The sequence below is a fragment of the Columba livia genome, chromosome 17 (genome assembly GCF_036013475.1).
Source record: "Columba livia isolate bColLiv1 breed racing homer chromosome 17, bColLiv1.pat.W.v2, whole genome shotgun sequence".
Taxonomy (NCBI): Eukaryota; Metazoa; Chordata; class Aves; order Columbiformes; family Columbidae; genus Columba; species Columba livia.
In genome coordinates, this window is record NC_088618.1 from 3,815,485 (window position 1) to 3,840,887 (window position 25,403).

Below are 25,403 nucleotides of genomic sequence, written 5' to 3' on the forward strand. Positions count from 1 at the left end.
CAAAGCCCGGCGGCGGCGGCAGCGGCGAGGGGGGGGCACCGGGCGGGGGGGATGGGCGAGAGACCGCGGCAGCCGGGGCACGTGACAGGGTGGAGGCGGTGGTTGGGTCACGTGGCGCGGAGCGCGGTCCAGCGGCGGGCGGTGGCGGGTGTCACGTGGGGAGGGTGCGTCGTGCCGGGCGGGGGGAGGTGCGGCGGCGGTCACGTGGTGCGGCGCGGCGGGCGGCCCCGGCCCCCTCCCCTCCCCCTCCCCTGTGAGAGGGGAGGGAGGGCAAAGATGGCGGCCGTGAGTTAGAAAGCGGCGGGGCCAGCGGCGGAGACTTCCAGGACCGGCTGCGGGAGGACCGAGAGCGAGAGAGAGTGAGTCTTGCTCCGCCCGTTCGCCTGACCGCGGGCCTGTCTGGCCGCCTCGGGCTGCTCCCTGGCTGGTGGGGTCGTCGCGGCGCCCCTGGGGGTTTCCTCCCCTCAGTCCTCCGTTACCGGGCGGCTGGGCCCGCGGCGACAGCGGGAGGGTGACCGGAAGGGAGGCCGCCGTGCAGGCAGCGAGCTCTGCGTCTCCCTCTGCCTCTGAGCCTGGGCTGGGCCGCGCCGCCGTCCCCGCTGGGGGTCCGCGGTGGGCCGGGGCTGGGCCGGCGTGCGGGGGAGGGCGCCGCTGCCTCGGCGGCTCCGCCGCTTCCCCGGGAGTCGGGCAAACTTTGTGCTGGAGCGCGGTGGGGGCGGAGGGGCCTCTGGGGCGGGCGGCGAAGCCCCCTGGCTCCGGGGAAGCATTTGGGGAGCGGCTGGCGGAGCTGGCGGCGCGGGGGTGGGGGGGCGGCCGCGGGGCTGGGGCTCCCCCCACTCTGCTCGGCTACAACGGCACAGGGACCGCGGCGTCTCCCGGCCGGGTCCGCGCCTTTGTGCGCTCTTTCCGCGTCTGGGTTAATTGTTAAGGTTTGAAATGGAGCCGCTCTGGTGAAACGAGGCGGGGGGGTGTTTGCTGGTGATTTATGGTGCTTGAGCAGCTCTAAAAGCCGCCGTGAGCCGCAGCTCTGTCGCCCTTCCCCGCGCTCCGAACGCAATTAAAGGGCTCTTTAAAGCCACCAAGGGCTGAAAACAAAAAAGTCGTGCATGGGACACAATTACGCAGCCAATTCTTGGCTAACCCGGAAGTTTATGTCGGGAACACGTGTTGGCGGGGCTGGGACCGGGACCCCCCCCCCCGCGGCCCCGCAGCTCCCGGTGCGGGGGGGCCGGACGTGGCGGCCGCAGACCCGGCCTCAAAGTCCAGGGACTGTTCCCGAGCGCACCTCGCACGGGGGTTGCTAGGGTGAGTAATTGTTTAACATTAAAAATGCCCTTACAGCCTGAAGGGGAAGAGGCCTTGTGGGTTTTTCTTCTATATATTTTTTTTTTTCCTGTTGTTACATTATTATTTTTAGCTGATCAGGTTCTGCGCTATTTGAGGGTATAAATTAGAACTTGTATTTCCTTCCAGGTACTCATAGGCTGGTTTTAGATGATTGATTTCTGTTAAAGATGAGGCAAATCCTTTAAATGCTTTAAAAGGTTGAATTGATGTCTTAGTTAACATTAGTCTGTGTTGTTTGCTGACACTAAGAATTTTTTTAACCAGTTCTAAAGTTAAGAATTAGCATTAGACTGTGTGGCTTTAGAGTCCATGAGCTGTGTCTGGATTAAAATAATGTAAATATATACAGGAATGTTTTGCGAGTCTCTTTTTTTTCTTTCCCTTAGATTGAAAAACTCAATGAGGTAAAGCGAAGAATTTACTATGGTAGAAGCTGTATAACAGCACACTTGGTTTGCTTTTCTCTATCTTCGTTACCAGCACGTTTCATTTGAGTGAAATCTTAGTCTTTAAAAATAAAATGTGAACAGTTTGTGGTGCTGCCCAGACAGGTTCTCTGGTGTCAGAACTGGCTGATAGCTGCTCAAAAGCTATTGAAGTAGGTTCCAGATACGGTTAATGTATTTCTTGTTGCTTGAGATACACCTAGAACTGACTCAGGCCAAAACTGAGGAAGGGTTCTAGTGCTCAGATACCGCTCTTATCTCTTCTGGGTTTTTACCTCTTAAAAACTTTCACTACTGGCTAAATTATCACCTTCAACCACTTAGTGTGAAAGCTGATCTCATGCCAAATCATTGTATTGTTAAGTCTCTTTAACAACCTCTGAATTTCACAGCTTACAGCTATCCTGAATAGTGTAAATTCCGTAAACACTCATAAGACAGTTTTGAGGCTGATTTGAATCCCACAGTATCCTGAGCTGTACCTCATGTCCTCTCGAGCTGTGACTCTGGAGAGGTAACCAGGGGTTGGAAACCCGGTGTGTTTTTTACAGGATTGGAATCATTTTCACAAAAGTCAGAAGTTAAGTTTGTCCATTGAAATGCAATCCTAACTACTAGTCTTGAGGTTAAAGCATGTAGGGATGGGTGGGTTCAGTAATTAGTGTTTTACTCTTTGATTAGATGGTGACTTGGAAAGGACCAGAAGGGATTGGGCTGGTGGAGTTTTTTCTGTTTTGTTGTTACCCAGGTTGCCTTCTGGAGTCAAAAGCTGCGAGATAAGCAGATCTATCTGGATATCCAGAGAGTCCTGTTGTTTGGGATTGGGGCTTTGCAGCCCTTACCTCTCTGTTAAGAGGCTGCAAATGGAGATGTGAAATTTTTAGGTTGATAATAGCTCACAGTTGAGACAGCCAGATAATTTGGAGGGTATTTTAAATGGCTTCTAGTATAGTTCAAGTGATACATATTCCTCAGAAAGCCTGTGGGAAAAACCCTTCCAGTGAAAGAAGAACAAGAGTTGCTTTGCTATGTTAGTGTCCCAGGCCAAGCATTAAAACCTGAGTTTGTAGGTTGGGTTCTCCACAGAGACCACATGTCCAAAGGGTTTGGAAAGAGCTGTACCTGGTTGATGATGATGTTTGATTTGGGCTAAGTTGTGATATTAGAGTTCATTGTGATTTTTAAATAAGTACTTCAGGTGTACAGTGTTACAACATGTAATTCACAGACTTAAAAATCAAAAGCCTTTTAATTTTTTAGGATTTTACCATTATTTCTCTTAGAGGAAATGAAGAGCAGGTTGCTTGACATGTGTTTTAGAATCTCTTTTTGTTTTGCTGCTTTGTACCAAAGCTAAAATGGAGGGAGGGAGAGAGCCATGTTGGCATGGATACATGACACAATATTAAACATGGCATTCTGGTTTTGTGTCTTTAAATCGGAAATTATTTACATAATGTGCAGTGGCAGCGAAACTGTCTTTTAATCAAAGTTTTAGGCTCTGTTCTTCAGCAGAAGAGCACCTTACAAAAATACTTGGTGTGTTGTGATAGATGTCCTTGAAATGGCAGCAGTTTATGTTATTAATACAAAGAAAATAGAGATACTACAGTTGAAATTTTATAAATATATTTTTTTAGTTTTATCTAACAGGTTGGTTCTGGCTCACTGATATTGGCCAGACTAACTAAACATAGACAACCTTATCTGCAAGATTCTGCATGCTCAGAACAGTTTTCAACTGAAATGCTCAGGGAACAGCTTGTAATATTCACAACTTTTTTATAACTATTTTCTTTGGGAGATTAAGATGTGGCAAACAGGTCCTTATATAGTATTGCCAAAGCTGAGCTGCAGAGCTTGGTGAAGTCCCTTTCACTTATGTTAACTAAAGAGGCTCCTACCTTGTAAGATTGTGGAGCTGTTTCAGCGTGATAACATTTCAGGCTTGACTAGTGTATGTCACAAAAAATAAACTAAGCTACCATGGTGCAGCTTCTCCTGGGTGGTTCTTGGTTTGGTTTTTGTTTTTGTCTTTGACTTTTCCCCCCCCATTTAATTTCCTTACTAAATTAAAACTGTATGGGGGGAAGGAGAAATTAAAGAGTGCGAGGAGGGCAGCAGCAGTGCTTGGAAGTTTTACAAAGCCTAAAATTGGTGCTATGTATTCAGTGATTTTTTTTTTTAATGTAAAAATTCTAGAAGGTCAGAATTCCTTTTGTTCCAGTTTCAAACAATGAAGCTTTGTTCCTAGTGTGCAGAAACAAAATAAGTGAAACTAGTCAAACTTTCATTGTCCAAACCGACAGGCAAGTAAACAATTGCTGCTGTTTTACTGAGCTTTTTGCTGCCTTCTTAGCAACTGCTAATTTTCAAGACTTAAAATTGTAGTTAGCATAAGAGATGCAGCTGGGGCATTTCTTACGTGAAAACAGCTCTGCGAAGAAAAGGGATGGTTCTACACTGAACGTACTTATTCTGGAAATTTAGGATTCACTGTACTAGTTTCTATCACTAGTCACTAAGTGAATATCTATCACTAAGCGAAGACTTGGAAGTAACCAATTAAACTATTACTGCTATTTTCTTTTTTCTGGATTTGGTTAGACTGTGCTTAAGGTACTCAAACCATCTTGTTTTCTAAAGTTAAAAATGTAGAGTTTAGTGTCATCATGGATGTGTTGGACTTGACTTGAAACAGACTTGTTAGGTTGTGGCACCATTTTAGAGTGGTCGAGGCAGATGTTCTTGGGTAGCATTGGCATTTTTTTATAGCCTTGGTTTTGAGTCTCAACTTAATAGAAAGGCCTTTCCTTCTTATATTGCCAGAGTAGACGAGGAGTTATCTTGGGTAATTTTGTTGTCCCAGTTCTCTTTGAAGTAAACAGCCCCAAGCTTCTGCCTTTCCCTGCCTCTAGTCAGTATGGCCAATTTTCTCTCCACCAAGTTTTAGTCATACTTTCTTTTAGAGATGGCGTGATCGAAACTACATGCAGACCAAATAATGACACAGCAAACTTTTTTCCTTGCACATTTAGACATTTTTATTTGACCGCATTGAGCAGAGTTGTGGATGTTGCACTGTGTGGCGGAGTGTTCGTGCATTTTTGCCAAACGGATACTGTAAAATGTTTCAGAGCTGCTGGTTTGAGGAGGCAACTTGTGTTAATTCCCCTTCTGTAGAGAAATTCACTTTCAATAGCGGCTCTAAAGTTCCTAACACCAAAAGTACTGATAAGCTAAAACTTGATCTGCAGAGTTAATCTTTCTCCTCTCACTTGTTTCTAATTAGTAAACAATGTTGTAAGCTTCTGAACTTAGATACGATGATCACTGTTGGTGTCTTAGTTGGATGAAAATTAAGGATTTATCCTACCCAATTAATATATTTGTGTAGTCCCCTCTTTTTGATGCAGGAGGCTTCATCCTTCTGGAAGGTGAAGCTAACAGTCTGTTCTTACTTGTTTTTCTTGACCCATTCAGGGTTCTAGGAGACAGACTGGTGGGAGGTAACATCTTCGAAGGACCTGCCATGTTAATTAAATCTGCCAGATGTCTCAATATTTCTTAATATCTTTTGTGTCTGATAACTGCAAACGAGGTCGTTCTGCCAATTTAGCTGATCACCTCAAATGTCTTAAAAAAAGATTCTAGTTCTGACCCAGCAAGTGGTGTTTAATGGCCTTGCATGTGGTCAGTAGCAGTTCTAACAATTATTATTTGTTTCTTTGGGTACAGTCTCTAGTGCTTAAAAATCTGTCTTCCCCTTGTCCGGGTACCTTACATCCACCACTGCAATTGTGGTGCAGCCATCTTAGTGTCAGTCCACTAAAAGAAGGTTTCTCCCTGCTATTGGGCAGATTAAAACTAGGAAGAGTAAGAATGAAGTGCCCGGGGCTTTATTTATTACAAGAATTACCTGTTCTGCTACGTCTGCTTCGCTCTGTGTGTGACCAAACAGCTGGATGTGGCTTTTCTGTACGTGTAGAGAGGGAGAAGCAAGTGAGAGCTGTTTCAGAGTCTGCCAGTGAGTGCATCTAAAATCCCAGTAAATCTATTTGTTTGTTTTATAGCAGGTGGTCAGTTTTGTTGGTTTTCAATGTTTCATTTTTTACCAGTGGGCATTACAGGCTGTGGAGAATAAGTGAAATGAGTTTCTGCTTGAGGTGTGTCTGAGAAGACATAAGCAACAGCTCTAGTGATGTGGACTCATTTACTTGCTGTCTTAGTACTAGGGCAAATGGGCTTCCTTCTTAAGGAAGCAAAACACATTATCTTCCCTCTTCATCTTAAAATGTAGTGTGTTTGGCTTTTTACTAAGTTTTTACAGTATCTAGAATAGCTTTTTGAAATGAGTTTTGCTTGTCCTACACATAAAGGAGTCTGTGACCTGATGTTAGTGTCCTATTTAATATGTAGTTAACATACTATAACAGTGGAACATTTGTTCTTTCCACTATGCAAAACAAAATTTCCCTGATGAATGAATTACTAACTAATGTAATGGCAAGGAAGAAATAAAAGCTTTCCTTATAAGCTTTTTATCGCTAACTTGTTGTTACAACATAAACTAAATGAGTTTTAATTGTGCTTTGCTTGTGCAGTGAGCTTCACTGGTAGAGACGCATCATGAGCATCATACAGTCGCACCATTTCTGCCTCTTGGTGTTTCTTGTGATGCTTTAAAATGTAGTGAAGACTGGAAGTGGTTTTTCTTTTTAAGTTTGTGGGTATGATAGCATTTTGTATAGTAAATAATTTATCTTTTTTTGGCTCCTAAGTGTGGTGGGTATATAGAAAAAAATTTAAAACACAAAACAGAGGAAAAAAATCTACAAAAGAACAAAGGAACCAGAGCAAATCTAGAAAGTGAAACTCTGTATGAGAGCCAGCAGTGCGTGTGCCCTTAAATCCAGGAAAGGGAAATTTAAATGTGAGTGCGTGTGCACAAAATGAAGCAGAATTCAATGTAACTTGTCTTTATGGTTCCATTTTCTTTTCTCTCCAGAGATGGTGGAGCCAGGACAAGATCTGTTGCTTGCTGCTTTGAGTGAGAGTGGAATCAGTCCAAATGATCTATTTGATATTGACTCTCCGGATGTGGTTCTTGCAAATCCAGCACCAACTCCAGCTGTTCAGCAGGTTAAAAGAAGAACGTAGTCGTTGCTAGAGGAGAAGAGAGCTTGTACTTGATGTATTGTGGAGGGTGGGGATGGTGGCCATAGCAAGTGGTTAAAGAACGAGGAGTTTTCTTGAATTTCTTGCTTAATAGTACTGAAATTAGAAAATAACTTGCTAATTAATTTTAAAATTCTGGACAAAAACCAGTCTGAAATACACTATTGAGCTCAGTGCAAATGTTAAACATGCTTAACTTCTGGATATTAAGTGGGAGCGTGCTGTCATGTATCCATGGCTGAGTCTAATATTACTGGAGTCTAGCTGCTCTGCTATAAAATGTCCAAAAAGTGTAATATAACACGGTGTTTAAGCTCCATGACAGTATTCAGTCTGTAAGAACGTAACGATTTCAGTCACAGACTGGAAACAGTAGAGTGTTGAGTGGTGACATCACAAGACTAATTACGTTTTCACCACAGTTAACTAACCAGGTGTTATACGTTTAACTTCTTTGAATGGGAAATCAACCACTTGATGATCTTTATTTTCAGTGGAACCTTTGTTAATGAGCACAGTTAAGGACTTGCCCATTAACTTCCATTTTGTGGGTGAATATTTAGTCTTGAGGGATTTTTTCCCCGCTAATGTGTTTCCTGATCCTTACTTTCTTTTTCCTGCAGTCAGTGCCGCTTAGTGCATTAGAACTAGGCTTGGAGACTGAGGCCACAGCTGCTGTGAAACAGGAGCCAGAGACCGTATCAAGTCCAGCCTTATTAAATGTTCGGGTAAGAACTGATACTTGGGGATTTTGTGTCTGTGGTGTTACCCCAAGTTGAGCCTGTTTAGCCCATGGCAGTAATTACTGATCTTACTGTCCTTATCCTGAGCCTTTCATCATGTTTTGTTCTCCCCCTGTCCAGTTGAGGAGGGGGAGCAATAGAGCGGCTCAGTGGGCACCTGGTGTCCAGCCAAGGGGTAAAAACCAAGCTGTTTTTTCTGCTAGTTGTGTAGCTAGTTTATATATTGGAAATTCTCTTCAGCTTAGTGTTCTTGTACCTGTAGTAGTCATGTCTTGTACGTACATGATTAATCTGTCCTGCTGGTTTTTAATGTCCTCTCCTTTACCTTAAAATAAAATTGAAAAACACCACTCAAAAATACGTGTGGCAATATATTGATAGACACTTCTTGCTCAGGTGGTTGCACCCGGAGATGCTCTAGCACTTTCAGTGTATTATGTTGAGACATTTCTTATTACAAGTGTCTTAAAAACTGGTGACTCCTGTGCTCCAGGGGAAAGGCTAATAAACTCTGCTTATTTTTCCCCTGTATTCTGAAAATTTCCCTGGTTCTTTGTTGCTAGCAACCACCATCCACCACAACCTTTGTGCTGAATCAAATAAATCAGCTTCCGACTTTGGGAACTACCATAGTGATGACAAAAACAACACCTGTTACTACTACGAGACAGACTATCACCGTAGCAAAAATAATTCAGACCAGCACAACTACTCGACCGTCGGTTGCAGCACCAGCAGTTCGCAATGCCTTGACCACTGCACCTTCCAAGGACCAGATTCAGCTGAAAGATCTGCTCAAGAATAATAGTCTTAACGAACTCATGAAACTGAAGCCACCTCCTAATATTGCCCAACCAGTAGCAACAGCAGCAAGTGAGTTTTCTTCTTTCTTCATTATTACGCTATTTTAGTCAAAATGTGAAACAATGTAATGTGAAGATCTTTGCACATCTTGTATTTTCATTGATTAGTAACATATCACAGCAAAATGAAATGGTTCAGAAAACCTGATAAATACTGTTCTAACTTAAATAGTGTTAAAATTCAGGGTGAGGTAATACTAAATAACAGGCTTTAAAATATATTAAACTTCGGATTTACTGCAAGACGTGAGCAAAATAACGTTTTAGATTGCAGCTGTCAAATGGGTAAAATCAGTTGTCGAATGTTACTGAAGTAGATGTAGTTATCTTGAGTCTGTGTCAGTTTTTGTTCTACTGTATATTTGCTGTAGAGCTATGACAAGTGAGTACTTTTTTTCTGTTTTCATCTTCCAAACTAGATTTGTAGTTTGTGGGAGTGCTCTATGATAGGGGCTTTCTGTAAAGCATCTCCTGAGAAAGAACTTGTTTTTCCCTCTGTGTTTCATGGGAGGCATCAAATCTATTGTGTTTAAAAACTTAAGTCTGAAAAGCTTGCTGATTGTTTCCATGTTCCTTCTTAAATGTGGTGTTAACAAAATACTTGTGGCATTTAAGTTACCACGCTCCAAATGTTCATTTTATGATTCCTTTCGTAATCTTTTTTGTATGTTTCTTCTAATATGTGGACAGCTTATGTGGTCCACTTAATATAAAGGAAAACGTGCATCTGTATGTATTATTTCAGGTTATTCTAGTTTTAGCATGAGGTTAAGAACAGACTAGTTAGGATTGAAAATGTCTCTTGTCTCTTCTGAATAGTAGAGACTTTTTCTGCATTGTTTTCATTGTCTCTGCCTATTTTGATAGGCGGGGTTGGAGTTAACCTATTTTTTCAGTTGCAGATAGAGCGTGCAATAAGTAAAGCTGTCTGGGGCTGAAACAAAAAAGAAGAATGTGCGTCCTTGTTTTATTGCTTTGTTACGGAGTGATTGACAAAAATTGAGGTTGAGACATGCAACTGAGTACTTGTAGAAAATCCAAGGGTAGGGAAGGTCTCGGAAAGCAACCTGGTCTTTTCATATAATTCACGCAGCAGTTCTTGATTGGAAAATACTAGAGTTAAATTATGGAACCTCTTTGAGGAAAACTTTATTTGTGCAATTGTATTAATTGCCTTTGAAGGGCAATTAAGTGAAATTTATTACGTGCATTGACTGTCAGTGTGACAGAACCTTGACAGCTGCTCGCAATGTTTTATCTCCATCCTTGTGTAATTTTGTTGAGTTCAGTGCTGAGCCCTGTTGCCAGTTGCTTCTGAATTGGGCTGAGGACAGGCAGGTTAATAAATCATCCTCTTTGAAGGATCCTGTTACAAACTTTAGACAATTGAGTCCCAAGTGTTGACTTTTTTGTTTTACAGAAATAATTGTAGTTTCTCCTAAGGTGGTAAATGCCACCAGACCAGGTACGTTCTTTTCTGTTGAAACACTGGGCTTTCTGGTTTGTTGTTAAACTTCAAAGGCTCACAAGATGGAGTATTTCTTAACATTACGTGTACATTTGGTGAAGGTCCAACCCCCCCTTTTTTTTTTTCTAAACACTGAAACTCATACACAGCTGTGTCAGATGCAGTGGTGTTGCATGGGAAGTTTCTTCAGTTGGTGAAGTAACAGATTTAACTACTTGCTCAGAGACTTTTTAATTTGGACAAAAATCATCATTGTGTTCTTGAAGCATCAGTGTGCTACTGGACATTTTAAGTGTCTCTTCCAGCTCATTACTAGAGAAAGATGTTAATTTTAGTTGATGTTTGGAGGGAATTCCTGTAAAACAACTGTTCTTTTATAGCTGATCTCAGCAATGGTGCAGTGAAGAAGGAGGCTTCCACAAAAGAGGTAGCAAGAATATGGATAAATGATATTAAAATGAGAAGTTTTTCACCTACTATGGTAAGTAGTACAAATGGTTAAGTTGCTAAATGGAAGTATATTTTATTGGCCATAACCACCTGTGACTAGTTTCAGTAGTTACTCATACGTGCCTTTTGTGTGGTAGAATTATCGAGTGCATCTGTTTGGTCGAAAGGTTGGTTTCTCCACTAGATGAATACTTGGTTAGATAACTAAAAGTAGCAGCTGTGTAGAACAGAATACCTGTATAGTGGATGACAATTTCAATAAATTACTGTCCCGAACAGAACCTCATTGTGTGGACGAAGATGGGTGTGCTCTGATTAAAGCTGATAAGCATATCACTTGCTTTGTGCTTTAAGGTGTTTTCTTTTAAAATATTCCAGTTTGTATAACTAGCAACAAGGAAACTAAGACTTTTTTCTAGCATGGCTGACCTGGGTGGTTTGATTTTTTTTTTTTTTTAAGATGTAAATTAAGTATCATTCAAATTCCTAAATGTAACAAAAGTACATTCTGATGGTGTAAGCACTTGAGTGTCAGCATCTTCACTGATAACTAGAATCAGGTTGAAGTTTGAACAGTGCTCCTTAGGGACTGGCATACAGAAGGATTTTCAGATATAGATATATTTATATTAAACATTGAATGAATAATTGTGGAAGGCTTATTTTATTTATCATCTAGTGAGTACTTCAAAATTATTCATATATTTACATTGACCAAGATGACCCTAAAAAATGGGTAACTGTCAGGTTTCAGACCATACTGGATAGAACTGTGACTATTGCAACTTTCCCAGTTTTACATTACGAAATAACATAATGAATGTGAAACTGCAGGAGGCTTCATGCGAGTACATCTATTTTGGCTGTTAACTGTTCTGTTTTCAAGACAGTTTTCCTTAAGTGACAGTTTGGATTTAAAATTTTGCAATAAGTGTTTACTTTTTTTTAATTATACTTGAGTTTGAAGTACTTAAATCTCCTTGCAAAGGAGAGAAGTTCCCTGACTTTGTGTCTTTGGAGGGTGGTTCAGAGTGTACAAAATCTTGCATTTCTGACTGTAGTTTTCCCAGCTGCTCCCTGGTTCAACTACTTACATGTGTTACAACATTCATGTGCAAGTTTGTGCTCATTTCATTTCTCATGTTAATATCCAGAACACAGAATATTAACAAGGTGGTGATTGACTAAGGCAGGTTATTTCTCTATTCTAGAAAGTGCCAGCAGTAAAGGAGGAGGAGGAACCCGAGGAAGAAGATGAAGAAGAAATGGGCCATGCAGAAACTTACGCTGAGTATATGCCAATAAAACGTATGCCTTGCAGTTTTGTTATGTCAAATGGCTTAAATGTTTTTAGACCTAATGTGTTATTTACTCGTCTGTAGTTACTAACACCAGAAAACAGGTTACTGTCTGAATCAAGTCAAAAGGACCTGAATTTGTGGAAACTTTTGTGTTCTATAATGCTTAGTTCTGAAAGGCACATAGATTTTTATTTTCAATAGAAAATGAATTCTTTAATGTACCTTTGAGCAGTACTCACTTCAAAAGTATGATTGAACTGGGATCAGGCTCTTTTTACCTGTGTTAAGACACTTTGTGCCTCGGCAGAGGAAATTTTATAAAGGGAATAAGTGGTCACTGCTACACTTAAGAATCTAGTTTGAGTCTTCTGGTGTAAAGTCACCCTGAGCACATTCTTCCTGCATTATTCTGGACTGACTTCTTAGAGCTTTTTTATTTAAAAAAAGTGAGTCTTACTGCTGTTAATTGCTCTCTCCTCCCTTATCCCCCCAATCTATTCTTTATTTTAATCAGTGATGAAAAGCTGTTTTCTTGTTTCCTGGGTACGTTGCTGACCTGCTGTGAAAGCAAGGCAGAACATTCTGCATGGAGTTTGTAGCTAAATGGTTAATTTCTATTGTCACTGAGATCTGTCAGCAATTAAACAATGTCTGTTCTAAATGTTTTCTCCTCTCATACTGCTTAAAACCAGCACTATATAAACAGTGAGAAGAATGTTGCTTTTGTGATTGTGGCATCTTGCGGCTGCCTCTGGCCTTTTGGGGAGGCAAGGTTCAGACCAGTTTGTTTGGGTTCTTTTCCAAACATTTTAAGTGTACAAATATTTTAGTTTTCTGTGAACTGAATTTTATCTAATTTCATGAAAAGCTGGGGGAAGGTGTTGAGAAACAAAGTTAAGATTAGACTTATACAAATTCAGGTTAATGTATTCCTTTGTATGAGATGCAGTTTAACACTTTAAGTACTGTTGCAATGAAACATAGTTGTTCTTGAGCTCAGCCTTCACAGTGGACAGTTGTAATTTGTTTTGGTAAATACAATAACCTGTGCTGCAGCGACAGAGCTCTGTAATTACATTTCCATCTTCCCTTTTCAACCAGTAAAAATCGGTCTACGTCATCCTGACCCGGTAGTGGAAACCAGCTCATTATCCAGTGTGACTCCTCCTGATGTGTGGTACCAGACATCAATATCAGAGGAAACGATTGATAGCGGCTGGTTGTCAGCATTGCAACTTGAAGCAATCACTTACGCAGCTCAGGTATGCCATATGTTAGTACAGCTCAAAAGATAATGTAGAATTTAAGAAGAGAAAGTGTCTGCCAAGTGCAGCTACGTCCACTTTACAAGGAGATGAAATAGTAAGAACTTAAAGGTTTCAGTTGCATTAGAATGTGGTGGATGAGCTTCAGTTGAGATAGATGTGAGGTAATACACCTAGGAAAGCTTTGTCTAAACCACTTCCATGATGCTGATCTCAAACTCACTTAAAACTCAGAAGGGCGTCTTAGTCATTGTCCATATTTCTCTGAAATGACTTAGTGGCTTCAGTAGCCGTAGGGTAAGAAAACCAACACTGTTTGGCATCATTGGGAAGGGTGTGGAGAACAAGACTGGGTGTTACTTTGCTGCTGTGTTAAACTTCAACGGGCATGTTGGGGGGAAGCAGTGAAGTTAAACGGCAACTAAAACGATGATGGGAGGGGAGAAGTTGCCTCATGAAGAGACAAACAAGGCTGGGATGCCTCAGGCTGGAGAGGAGAAAAGTGAATGGTAAGGAAATCAAGGTTTACATAATCAAGAAGGTAGTGGAATCCTGCAAAACAAGAACAAAGCAGAACTTGGCAAAACTGATAGGAGATTGGTTTAAGACTAATAGGATAATACTTCTTTATGCAGGCACTAGATACCTGGGCCTTGTTGCCACAAAAGGCTGTAGAGGTGTGTATCAGTGGGTTAAAAAAAAGCAGCCAGTCTGTTAGTAGGGTCTAGAATAATTAGATGTATACAGCAGTTTTACAGCAATTCTGGGTGCTGAGGGAAGAAGGGGGAGACTGGATCACATAAAGCAATTAGGCTCATATTCTCTCCCTGAATGAAATCCCCTCTTCCTGCTGTTGGGAGGCTGCTTGGCTGGGTGACCACTGGTCTCCTTCAATAGGATGTTTCTGATGTTTGCTCATTTTTGACAATCCGCAGCGATGTGTGCTGGAGAATGGGTACAAGTTTTTTTGTTCTTTCTCCTACAGCAACATGAAACATTCCTGCCCAATGGAGACAGAGCTGGATTCTTGATAGGTGATGGTGCTGGTGTAGGAAAAGGAAGGACCATAGCTGGAATAATCTATGAAAATTACTTGTTAGGCAGAAAAAGAGCAGTCTGGTAAGTGTGTCAGGATTTGTTAGAGCAGACACTGTAGTGACTGTAGTACTTAAACTTGGTGTAACATGTCTTCTGACAGATACTCTGGCAACAGTTTAACTTCTGCTGTAACTTACAGAATGTATGCTTTGTTTCATATCTTCAGGTTTAGTGTGTCAAATGATCTGAAATACGATGCTGAAAGAGATTTGAGAGATATTGGAGCAAAAAACATATTGGTTCATTCATTAAACAAGGTGTGGAAACTTTTTACTATGTACAGTTGGGGCAAAACTTTAGGTATGCTTGTGTGACAAGTTGTGCATGTTGACTGTTCTAAGAGCGAAAATGTACTAATTTCAATAAAGCTGCTGTCTGGGTCTTGTTTAACAGGCCTTAATCTTATGAAGAACCACATGGTGCTTTAAGTTAACTGTGTTGATAGGCCCCTTGTAGGATTAAGTCAGCTGTGATTTTAATATTAATTTTTAAGCTGCTACTGACACTACTAGTAGAGCGTTTTGTAGAAGTTTAAATATTCTTTAAATCTTTTAGACGTTTACATTTTTTCCTTTTTATCTTCCAGCGCACATTTTGTATGTAGTACATTTTATATGTATTATTCTAATAGTAGGATTCCTTAGTAATTTGGTAAAGCAGCAGTAGTATGTGAAGTTATTTTTGGAGATTGTGCCTCTGCTCACAATTAGCAACTTAGACAAATGGTAAAGTGTGATTACTGGTTGAATTCACTGAACTTAGCTGGTTTTAGGGTAGTATTTTTGCTTTGTGAAGTCTTAATTTCTAAAATACAGCAAAGCTTTAGAAATTGTCATTTATCATAGCAGCTGTGAATACACTTGACTGTTAGCCCTAATGGATGCACAGAAACTAAAATCTTAATTGTATTAAAGTTAAGGAAACTGTGTAGTTGAAGAATGGGGCTGTTAATCTGAGGCCTCAGGTCTAGTCTTCCTGAAGTATAAATTTAAGGCCATGTGTAACCCCCTTAACCACATCACCGTGTGCCGGCTCTGCCCTAATGTGATGTAGGGACGCGGGTGGTTCAAAGTGCGCACATCTTAGACCGCCAGTGTGTCTTAAGCATATGGTAGGTGCGCTTGGTGAGGGATCTGGTTTGAGTGATTTCTGTAATTTCTTATCTTTGTATTGCAGTTCAAGTATGGGAAAATTTCTTCCAAACATAATGGCAGTGTGAAGAAAGGTGTCATCTTCGCTACCTATTCTTCTCTTATTGGTGAAAGTCAGTCTGGTGGAAAATACAAGACCAGATTAAAGCAGCTTCTTCACTGGTGTGGTGAAGACTTTGATGGAGTTGTATCCTTTATCTGCAGTTCAGTTGATTGTAACCCAACTGCTATTTAAGCTTGCATCTTTAAAGGCAATCTTTTTATTTGCTGCTGCTTCTAGGTGTTGTTCTTTATTTATGATGGTAATTGATTGTGTGCGTGCTCTGACATTAGACTTGGAGCTTTACACGCTTTGTGCCAAATCTATTACCATTCTATTGCTGCCACACAACTCTGGTACAAGAGGGAAGCTTCTGCTTTTTTTATAACAAACACTTAAAAGGGGATGTTTAAGAACCTTAAGTTTTAACTGAAATTTTCTCCAGTGAATTCTTAAATTTTGAGTATCAACAGCATTTTAAAGAACTCGTGTTGGTAATTGCGCTCTTAAATACTTACTAGCTAAACATGTTTCCTGAAGTTTTTTGGTGAAAAATATGACTAGTGGTTTTTTGAGTTTACAATAGGTGGCAGTAGTAAATTGTAATGAGCAGTTTTTCTTGGCTTCTGTTGTATCGCACACTCTCCGTTCTAAAAATAAGTGGGACAAAATTCTTTCCTTAGTTATGGTTCAGATTGTATTTGATGAGTGTCATAAAGCTAAGAATCTGTGTCCTGTTGGTTCATCAAAACCAACAAAAACAGGTCTGGCCGTATTGGAACTTCAGAATAAACTTCCAAAAGCCAGGGTTGTCTACGCTAGTGCCACAGGTACGTACAACTTGCTTTGCGTTCAGCGTCTCAGTGTGTTTTTATTGGCACTGGTACTAAGTGTGTTCCTCTCCTAGGTGCGTCTGAGCCAAGAAATATGGCATATATGAACCGTCTTGGAATATGGGGTGAAGGAACTCCGTTTAGGGAATTCAGCGACTTCATTCAGGCTGTTGAAAGAAGGTAATATTTCTAAGAGCCATAGCAAGAACATGTGTGGTTGTGATTGACTGTGCTTTCCAGTTCCTTTGTCTTCACTTGTTCGTTGTCCTCTGTAAACTTGTCCTGACACACTAAAAACTGTTTTCTTCTAAAGCACTTGAGGTTTGGTTTGTTGGTTTGTTTTTAGCAAATCCTTGCTCTCAAACTATAACACTGACTTAATTTGTTCCTTTATTTTAGAGGTGTTGGTGCCATGGAAATAGTTGCTATGGATATGAAGCTGAGAGGAATGTACATAGCAAGACAGCTGAGTTTTTCGGGTGTCACTTTCAAAATTGATGAAGTTCTGCTTTCACAGGAATATGTTAAAATGTACAATAAATCTGTGAAACTGGTAAGAGTGCCTTTTAAAACTTGCTTTCTGTACTGAGTTATGAAAGGCTAAAGTTACTTGGTTTAAACTTGAATGCTCCTGAAATCACGTGTAGTACTGTTGCCTGTTGAGAGACGGTGTAGAGATTTCTCCATTTAAGACTTGACAAAAGCTGTTAATTCTTATTCTAAGCCATAAATGCTGTGATTTTTGGTGCATTGTCCAGCATCTGCCAGATCTGCTGCTTTCTAGCAAGACTTGAGACCGTGATCATTGCCTGAGATAAGGGGCTTCACTTGTTGGTCCTGGTTTTGTGCTCCAGTCCTCCCCCTTTAGGCAACTGTGGACTGATGCTTGTAGTTTAACTGTGCAGGGGGATAGTTTTACTTACGTGGCAGATCAAATCTAAAGCATCGAAGCTGTGGTTCCCGTTAATATTTTCATTTATTCACCTGCTGCTTATCTTTTTTGTGGTGTTCTTAATTGTGTCGTCCATATGTGAAGCTGAGCGTCTCTTTCCTGAGTGCACATCCTGCTTGTACATTAGTGTTGCTGTATTGGATAAAAATAATTGCTCCTTGGACATAGATTGAAATGAGCAGGGTCTTTACCCGCTTAGGAAGTGCTTATGCATGACTTGGTATTTGTGGAGTGTGGCTACAGTAATGAAGATGTATATTTGACAGGTATATGACATGAACTTTAAAGCCGTACTTCATGAATATTGTTTAGGAGGATCCCTACATTTGGGTCCAGAGCTTACTTTACCCAACCTGGAAACAACTGCTGTAACAGAACGTTGTAGAAACAAAGGCAGTTGGTGTTTTTCTTCTTGGGTTCTTTCTTGATACTTAATGATGGGCAGTGCTCTTTGCTTGCTTAGCCTGAGTGTGTTAATGGATAAATGAGAGTTAGAAAATACTGTGAATGTTTGCATTGGTAGCAATGTAAATGTATCTGCTTTTCATTATGTGAGTAGGTATCTTCTGAATTTATTAAGCCACAGCTGTTTTCTTTTTTTGTGAGCTAGCTTTCTATGATGAATTTCCTTGACTTGCAGTCCCATAGTACTGTGACTTGAAACTTCTGTCTTTATCTGGCTATTAAACAATATACTTGTGTAGCCTTGAAATGTGGCATGTAAAGCAATGAACATTTTCTTTTTCAGTGGGTCAGTGCTAGAGAGAGGTTCCAACAAGCAGCCGATCTTATCGATGCGGAACAACGAATGAAGAAGTCTATGTGGGGTCAGTTTTGGTCAGCTCATCAGAGGTTTTTCAAGTACCTTTGCATAGCGTCGAAAGTGAAGAGGGTGGTGCAGCTGGCTCGAGAAGAAATCAAGAATGGGAAAGTAGGTTGATCAAGCCCCATTTTTAAATATCTTTGTTCAATGTAAAGCTGATAGATCTTTTTGTTTGTTTATAACACATTTTCAGACATAGCAGTAATGTACTTTTGTACTTTATGGTATTGAAGCTATTTTACGTGCAGAAATTCACGCAAAAATAAACTTACCAATTCAGTCATCTTGGTGACAGTGCCTTGTATTTATTTCTCCTTTAGTGTGTTGTTATTGGCCTGCAGTCAACAGGAGAAGCAAGAACATTAGAAGCTTTGGAGGAGGGTGGTGGTGAACTGAATGACTTTGTTTCTACAGCAAAGTAAGACTGAAGTTTGTTAGAACTGTCCTTTACAAAGCTAACCTTAATCCAGCTTAGTGTATGTAGTAATGAGTCTTTTAATGTATAAACTCTGCATCAGTGCACAGAATAAGTTGGGTGTCCCTTAGTACCAGTGTTCTTAAGCTGCCTGGATATAAAATCTGACAGTATCGCTCAAGTGAACTGTTGGTTCCTAGTTCTTCTGGCACTCTGTGAATTGATGGTTTTGGATGTGAACAGCTGGTGCTGTTCTACTCAAACTGGTTGGAGGGGAAGACCTGTCAAGCGTACGCTGCATTTATTTGTATCAAAGCAAGTTACAATCATGACTTCTCTTTCTTATCAGATGAGCCAGGTCCAGTCACGAGACTAGCTTGCTGAAGATCTGAATTCAACTTAATCTGTCATTTAAACTTGGAGCAATAAGAAAATGCGAGTGGTAATACAACTTGATACCAGAAACAAATTTAACAAGTTAGAAGTACTGTAAAGTAAATGTCTCCTACTTTTACGAAGGTGACAAAGTAGTAATACAGGTGATAATTAGATGGGATGCTTGTGTAATAGCATTCACAAGGAATAATTCTTCAGAGAAGTCAAGCAAGCTGTTAAAATGTTACAGGTTTTTACTCTAAATAAATGTAAATTCAGCTGAAGAATCCCTTTTTTTTTTCCTTTCTTAAACAGAGGAGTATTCCAGTCTCTTATTGAAAAGCACTTTCCAGCTCCTGACAGGAAGAAGCTGTTCAGCTTGTTGGGAATTGACTTGACTGCTCAAAGTAATAACAATTCGCCCAGAGACAGCCCTTGCAAGGAGAACAAAATAAAGAAACGGAAAGGTAATGCCTGAGTTCTTACGCTAACGCCGCAGTGAAAATGACAATTCTAGAGCTGCCTAAGAGTGAACTCTGGAAAAAATATGGGAATGTAAATAGCAGTGCGGTCATTTGTGAAAGAGCATGTATTACAAGTGTCTTGAGGTTTTGGTTAGAGATTTCCGTTAATAGATTTTAAAACTGTTGCTGAAACAATATAACCTGTAAATTGTGGTTACTTTGCTTAAACTGCGTTGACCTCATATGTGACTTTATCCCAAAATGCTTTGCACGTGTCAGATCACTTCCTGATGCAGTCAAGCAAACAATTGCTTTTTCCTGAGGCTCTGTAGAGAGGCCCTAATACTGCTCCCCTTCCCAAACTGATTATGTTCTCAGCAAAACGTAGAGGATCGTAAAAGATGTTGAGAGAGATCTTCCAGCAAACTTAGATTAGATTATTTTAAAAGGTTCTGGTTTCAGAAGTTGACTGTTTTTCTAGTCTGTATGCAGTGCTGGTAAAACAAGCTGAAAAGTAGACTACAAGGCCTGAATTTAACTTGTTTTTTCTTTCTGGGGTGATGGTGATGATGGAATTAGGTGAAGAAATAAGCAGAGAAGCCAAAAAAGCTCGCAAAACAGGCGGCCTTGCAGGGAGCAGCTCTGACGAGAGTGAAAGTGAGTCTGATGCTTCCGACAATGAAGAAAGTGACAACGAGAGCTCCAGGTTTTTGAGTTCTGGAGATGATGATGACTTCAACCCATTCAGAGATGAATCCAGTGAAGATGATGAAGATGGTAAGACAGTTTGTTTCATCAAGCAAGTAACTACCTACAGATAGGAAGCATAAGGTTTTCCCTAACTGTTTCAGTGAGCCAAAAATAAGTGTTTGATAAGCATGTAGTTTAATTCTAATGAGACTGGAATTAGTACTAGAATGTTGATTTGCATTTTCTTTAAGTAGGTTTTACACACTAGAGTTCATACTTTTCTAAGTCACCCTTTGTAATGAGAATGTAGTTTTTTTGAAAGGGAAGGATAGCTTTGTAGTAAATGCTTGAAACTTTTAAAATGTTTTTATTTAATTTTAGATCCCTGGTTAATTAGAAAAGAGCATAAAAAAAATAAAGACAAGAAAAAGAAGAAAAGTATAGACCCAGATTCTATTCAAAGTGCCTTATTAGCTTCTGGTCTCGGATCAAAACGACCTAGCTGCTTTACTTCTGCTGTTGGTACCACCACTTCCAGCACCAACACGTCAGGTAAGAATAAGTTCCTTTGTCACCATTGACTTTCTTAGCAATTAGTCAGTGAAATTCTAAGAGTCTGTCTTAAATTGCAGCAAACAGCAACACAAACAGCAGCTTCGTAACAAGTCAGGATGCTGTTGAAAGGGCCCAACAAATGAAAAAAGAACTGCTTGATAAACTGGAAAAGCTGGCTGAAGATCTTCCACCTAATACACTGGATGAGCTTATAGATGAACTGGGTGGTCCTGAAAATGTGGCAGAGGTAAGTTGATGTGCACATTTAGAAATAATGATGTGGTTTTTTTTCTACTGTAGCCATCCATTATCTGTCTGGCTGCAGTAAAACAGTGTTGTCATTCTTCAAGGTTGTCTGTGACTGAAGAGAACTTGTTTATCAGTTTTACACAATAATCTCACAGGGGTAACAATCTCGCTTACGCTTGCTGAGTACTTTTGAATTAAAGAGAAACTTGAAGATTGCATTAGAATACAGAGAAGAGCTCTGAATGGGTAAATAGGTTATTTCTCAAACAATAGTTTCTTGTTGGGTAAATCATACTAGTTTCTCTTTACGGTGGTACATTTCTAAGTAGCTGTAGTCATTTTGAAGATGGTGTTTATAAAACAAAACAGCTGTAGTTCATCTTCCAGGTGATGAATACCAAGAACCTATATAATAAAACTGCATTAGTGAAAAGCCTGATGAATTACTATCACTTTTTCTCAATAACTGTAGAAACTTCAGTAAGGTACCTGTCTCTATCAAGCAGAAACAACACTGTCTTCTAAATCACAATGATAAGATCATTGACAGTCTCACTGTTTTCATTTTCTTAGTACTTTTGGTAAATCCCTCATGGACAGTAGTATAATATGTCATTTCTACACAGGCTTTATGCTCTTCCCCAAGTTACCTCTAAAGAAGTGTTCCACATAGCAGATAATGGCTCAACCAAAAAATAGCCTGAGCTCCTTAATGTAGTTTTGCACTTAGAGTAAATTACTGAATCTATTTTAAGGCTGGTGTATGAATAAATAACATCATTGCTTGACGTTTTTGGTCATGTAATAATTCTGGTTTTGCTTGCCTTCCCTTTTATTTCTACAGATGACGGGCCGCAAAGGGAGAGTTGTGAGCAACGATGATGGCAGCATATCTTACGAGTCCAGATCTGAACTTGATGTCCCCGTTGAGATTCTGAACATCACGGAAAAGCAGAGGTTCATGGATGGAGATAAGGTAGTTGTTGCAGACGTACAATAGTTACTCAAGTTGTGACTCTACCATTATCCCACAGTGTCTTTTTTTTTTTTTTTTTAAGGTGCTATATGTACTAGTTAAAGTGTTTTCTATTCAGTGTGTTCACTAGTCCTGTGTATCGTGTAGCTGCAGCGTGCTTTAGAGGTCAGGCTGTTGTTTGGGTGGCCAGGGAGCCCTGTGCTTCAGAGCTGTGCACACATGTGCCAACCTGGCAGCGCCTTTAAGCCGGCCTTGTGAAACAGCCTACATCTAAAAGGCAGATAAACCTTCCACAGCTTTGTGATTCCTTTATCTGGATTACTGTGCACCTCTGCTTCCAAGAGGAAATTATGAAATTGAGAAAATGAACTGGAATAATGGTAGAATTGAAGCTGATTTTTAAAAAAGAAGAAAAAAAAAAAAAGAAAAACACCACCTGTGTGGTTCATTTGGGCTCTGCTACCACAAGAGGGCAAATCAAGTAAATGTAGCTGTTGTGTGGAACTTCCATGGTCTGTTTTACACTTGAGGGTAAATACCCATTTTCTTGTAAGTGACCTGTGCACATTTACATTCTTTAAAGGCAAATGCATTCAGATACTAGAATGGCCGTATCCTCAAACCTGCCTTTTGGAGTGGTAAGGCTGCAACATACGCTGCCTTTCTTCATTTGCACAGAAAGGTGTTGCCGAAGAGTGAAAACCACTCTTTTCACTCAAAGAATGTTAGTATTTCTATTGTAACTCTGATAAAGAGAACTGTACTTCTCCCCTCCCTGCCTCGCGATAGGAACACCAAATAACAATGAAACCATTCCAGACCCATGTTAGTAGTAACTGTAAAATTTAAACTGAAAACCAAAGTTTGACCTTGGATTTATTGTTAACTCCCTACTCCTTTCTTAAAACAAGAACATTGCCATCATCTCGGAGGCTGCCAGCTCTGGGATATCGTTGCAAGCAGACCGTAGAGCGAAGAATCAGAGACGGAGAGTTCACATGACGCTGGAGTTGCCGTGGAGCGCGGACAGAGCAATACAGCAGTTTGGTAATAACTTCTTGTATCCTTCTCCTAGCATACTCAGTAATCCTGAATTTTCTTTAGTCATAGCTGATATTCTTGAAAGATTTGAAAGAAACTTAAACTTACACTGCAGCTTAGGGATATTTCCTGTAGCAAGCGGCTTTATGAAAGTTGCCACAACTCTAGAGTGTTTGTACTTCCCTCCCTTGGTTGTATTACAGCAGAATCTAATTTTCAGCAGGATTACGTTCTGACATTTTTCTTTACTCCATAGTTTATTAGAAACATTCAATGAAGTGGAATTTACTTAACCTATGTGCTTCTACTTGATTATCCAGGAAGAACTCATCGATCCAACCAAGTGACTGCTCCAGAGTACGTGTTCCTGATTTCTGAACTGGCAGGAGAGCAAAGATTTGCATCTATAGTTGCAAAAAGACTGGAGAGCTTGGTAAGATTGTTTCAAGAAGTCTGATCCTTCATTTGAGAAACCACAACTTAGACTTCTTTTCCTTAAGACGTGATGTAGTTACAAAGGTGTGTCTTCACAGGGAGCTCTCACTCATGGTGACAGACGGGCTACAGAAACTCGAGACCTCAGCAGATTCAATTTTGACAACAAGGTGATGGTTGTTTTTGTTTGAAAGCTCATGCTGTGGTGCTTATTCCACAAATGACCTGTTGAGGAAGGATTTCTTCCATCTCATGTTTTGCTTTTAACTGTATTGCTTTCTGATAGGTGGCCTCTTTCTGATATAGCCAGGAAACATTGTTAATTCTGCTGGCAAAACCACATGGAACACAAATATGTGTGTAAATTACTTTTCTACATTTGCTAACAATCTGAGTCTTAAGTAAACAATGTGTTCTTTCAGTCACAACTGAAAGGTTAATTTGGTAATTCTAATTAGAAATTAAGACTGGGCTATTTATATAGCGTAGTTCATAATTGAAAAGCTAATAACCAGTTCCCTGTACTATTGTAGAAAGAAACGTTTTGTTGTGAATTACAAATGCTTGTTAAAACGCCTGTGCTTGGGGCTGAGGCTCCAACTCTGGATCATGTTATCAGAGCGACTTTCTCTTTCTTGTGCAGTACGGCAGAAACGCTTTGGAGATTGTTATGAAATCCATTGTGAACTTGGACTCCCCCATGGTCTCGCCTCCTCCTGATTTTCCTGGAGACTTCTTCAAAGGTAGGTATAGCTCGGTGGCCATGACAGCTACCTTTTGATCGTTCTCCACTATGAAGAAAATGCAAATAATTTTAGAGCTAGAAAACATTGTTACTATTTAAACCAGCCAGCTGGCCTGGATACGCTCTCACTGGATGTTACTGCTGTGCAAGTTGCTTGAATGTTGAAGTTCATGTATGAAACAAGATATGTGAACTCTCATTATAAGGCGTGTTCTATATCTGTTTAGCCAAAGCGTTCTTTAATTTTCCTGTTATCTCTTGCAATATCTTGTTCTCCTCTGAACTCATGTGTGTGCTATTAGTAGTTTTCCTGCCAGTGCTTCCTGGAAGGACGGAAGGCAAAGTTCTGTCTTGTTGAGCTGTAGAAATGGCAAGTAATGTAGTTGAGGGGTGTCAGGAGTTTTGGAATTGGCTCCTGACACAAGATTGCTAAACAAGCTGTTACTTGGTCGGTTTATTTTTAGAAGGCAAAGCAGCTGTGATTAACTTATTTCTTTCTTCTAGATGTTCGTCAGGGATTGATTGGCGTAGGCTTGATAAATGTAGAAGACAGATCTGGAATACTAACACTTGATAAAGGTATTTGTGTGTTAAGCATGTCTTAGAATGTTGCTAGGAATGTTGTGTATCATGATAGTGGATTCCTGGCAAGAGAACTGAAGTTGTAACTATCTAAAAGGTCACTTTTTTGGAGAAATTCTGAACGTTTTCCTAATGTCTGAAAGAATGATTTCAAGTAGTCTTTGTGAGACGCTTTGAATACTGATTGAGAGCTTAATTGTTGACCTAATACATGTATTTCTCATTCTTTTTAAGATTATAACAATATTGGGAAGTTTCTGAATAGAATTCTTGGTATGGAAGTACATCAGCAGAATGCTTTATTCCAGTACTTTTCCGACACGTTAAATGCAGTTATTCAGAATGCTAAAAAGAACGGAAGATACGATATGGGCATCTTAGGTGAGTACGTTGTTGGTTTCTCGGTGCTCTCGTACTATGGTCAGAAGAGAGAAACAGAATAACTCTATCTTCTCCTTTTAAGATTTGGGCTCTGGGGATGAGAAAGTAAGGAAGGCCGATGTTAAGAAGTTTTTGACTCCCGGATATTCTACCTCTGGACATGTAGAACTATACACAGTAAGTTAATTCTGGATCTTCTCTGTGTGAACTTAGAAAACTTGCTTGCTGTTGAGTTTTTAAAACACGGCAGTTAGCTAAGTGAGGGGAGGTTCCAGGCCTTTCGCTGGGCAATATTTGGCTCTGTGGCTCTTTGGTTCCTGTGTCTGCTGTTGTAAATACCCGGTGTGGCTGTTTTCTAGATCAGTGTAGAGAGAGGAATGTCGTGGGACGAGGCCACTAAGATCTGGGCAGAACAGACGGGTCCAGACGATGGATTTTATTTATCACTACAGGTAAGATTCTTTCTCTTGGATTACATTCAGAGTTGTTTTTCCGGGACTAACCAAATACACCATCTCCTCTGAAAAACTTACTGTT

The 25,403-nt window shown here is 40.3% G+C and overlaps 1 protein-coding gene across 1 annotated transcript in view; it reads left to right on the forward strand.

The window, feature by feature from the left end:
• Positions 1–180: 180 nt before the first annotated feature.
• Positions 181–25,403, forward strand: part of SBNO1 (strawberry notch homolog 1) — a 29,809-nt gene continuing 4,586 nt past the window's right edge. The window contains exons 1-28 of the mRNA XM_065033422.1: positions 181–359; positions 6,802–6,935; positions 7,595–7,699; positions 8,278–8,587; positions 10,426–10,526; positions 11,707–11,803; positions 12,898–13,058; positions 14,047–14,180; positions 14,326–14,416; positions 15,336–15,497; positions 16,045–16,180; positions 16,258–16,363; positions 16,583–16,736; positions 17,884–18,066; positions 18,279–18,376; positions 19,064–19,215; positions 19,792–19,989; positions 20,284–20,454; positions 20,535–20,704; positions 21,551–21,682; positions 22,594–22,729; positions 23,044–23,156; positions 23,257–23,328; positions 23,802–23,901; positions 24,408–24,482; positions 24,720–24,866; positions 24,949–25,043; positions 25,226–25,318. Coding sequence (XP_064889494.1) covers positions 6,804–6,935; positions 7,595–7,699; positions 8,278–8,587; positions 10,426–10,526; positions 11,707–11,803; positions 12,898–13,058; positions 14,047–14,180; positions 14,326–14,416; positions 15,336–15,497; positions 16,045–16,180; positions 16,258–16,363; positions 16,583–16,736; positions 17,884–18,066; positions 18,279–18,376; positions 19,064–19,215; positions 19,792–19,989; positions 20,284–20,454; positions 20,535–20,704; positions 21,551–21,682; positions 22,594–22,729; positions 23,044–23,156; positions 23,257–23,328; positions 23,802–23,901; positions 24,408–24,482; positions 24,720–24,866; positions 24,949–25,043; positions 25,226–25,318 — 3,624 coding nt within the window. The 5' untranslated portion in view covers positions 181–359; positions 6,802–6,803. The remainder of the gene's footprint in view (positions 360–6,801; positions 6,936–7,594; positions 7,700–8,277; positions 8,588–10,425; positions 10,527–11,706; positions 11,804–12,897; positions 13,059–14,046; positions 14,181–14,325; positions 14,417–15,335; positions 15,498–16,044; positions 16,181–16,257; positions 16,364–16,582; positions 16,737–17,883; positions 18,067–18,278; positions 18,377–19,063; positions 19,216–19,791; positions 19,990–20,283; positions 20,455–20,534; positions 20,705–21,550; positions 21,683–22,593; positions 22,730–23,043; positions 23,157–23,256; positions 23,329–23,801; positions 23,902–24,407; positions 24,483–24,719; positions 24,867–24,948; positions 25,044–25,225; positions 25,319–25,403) is intronic.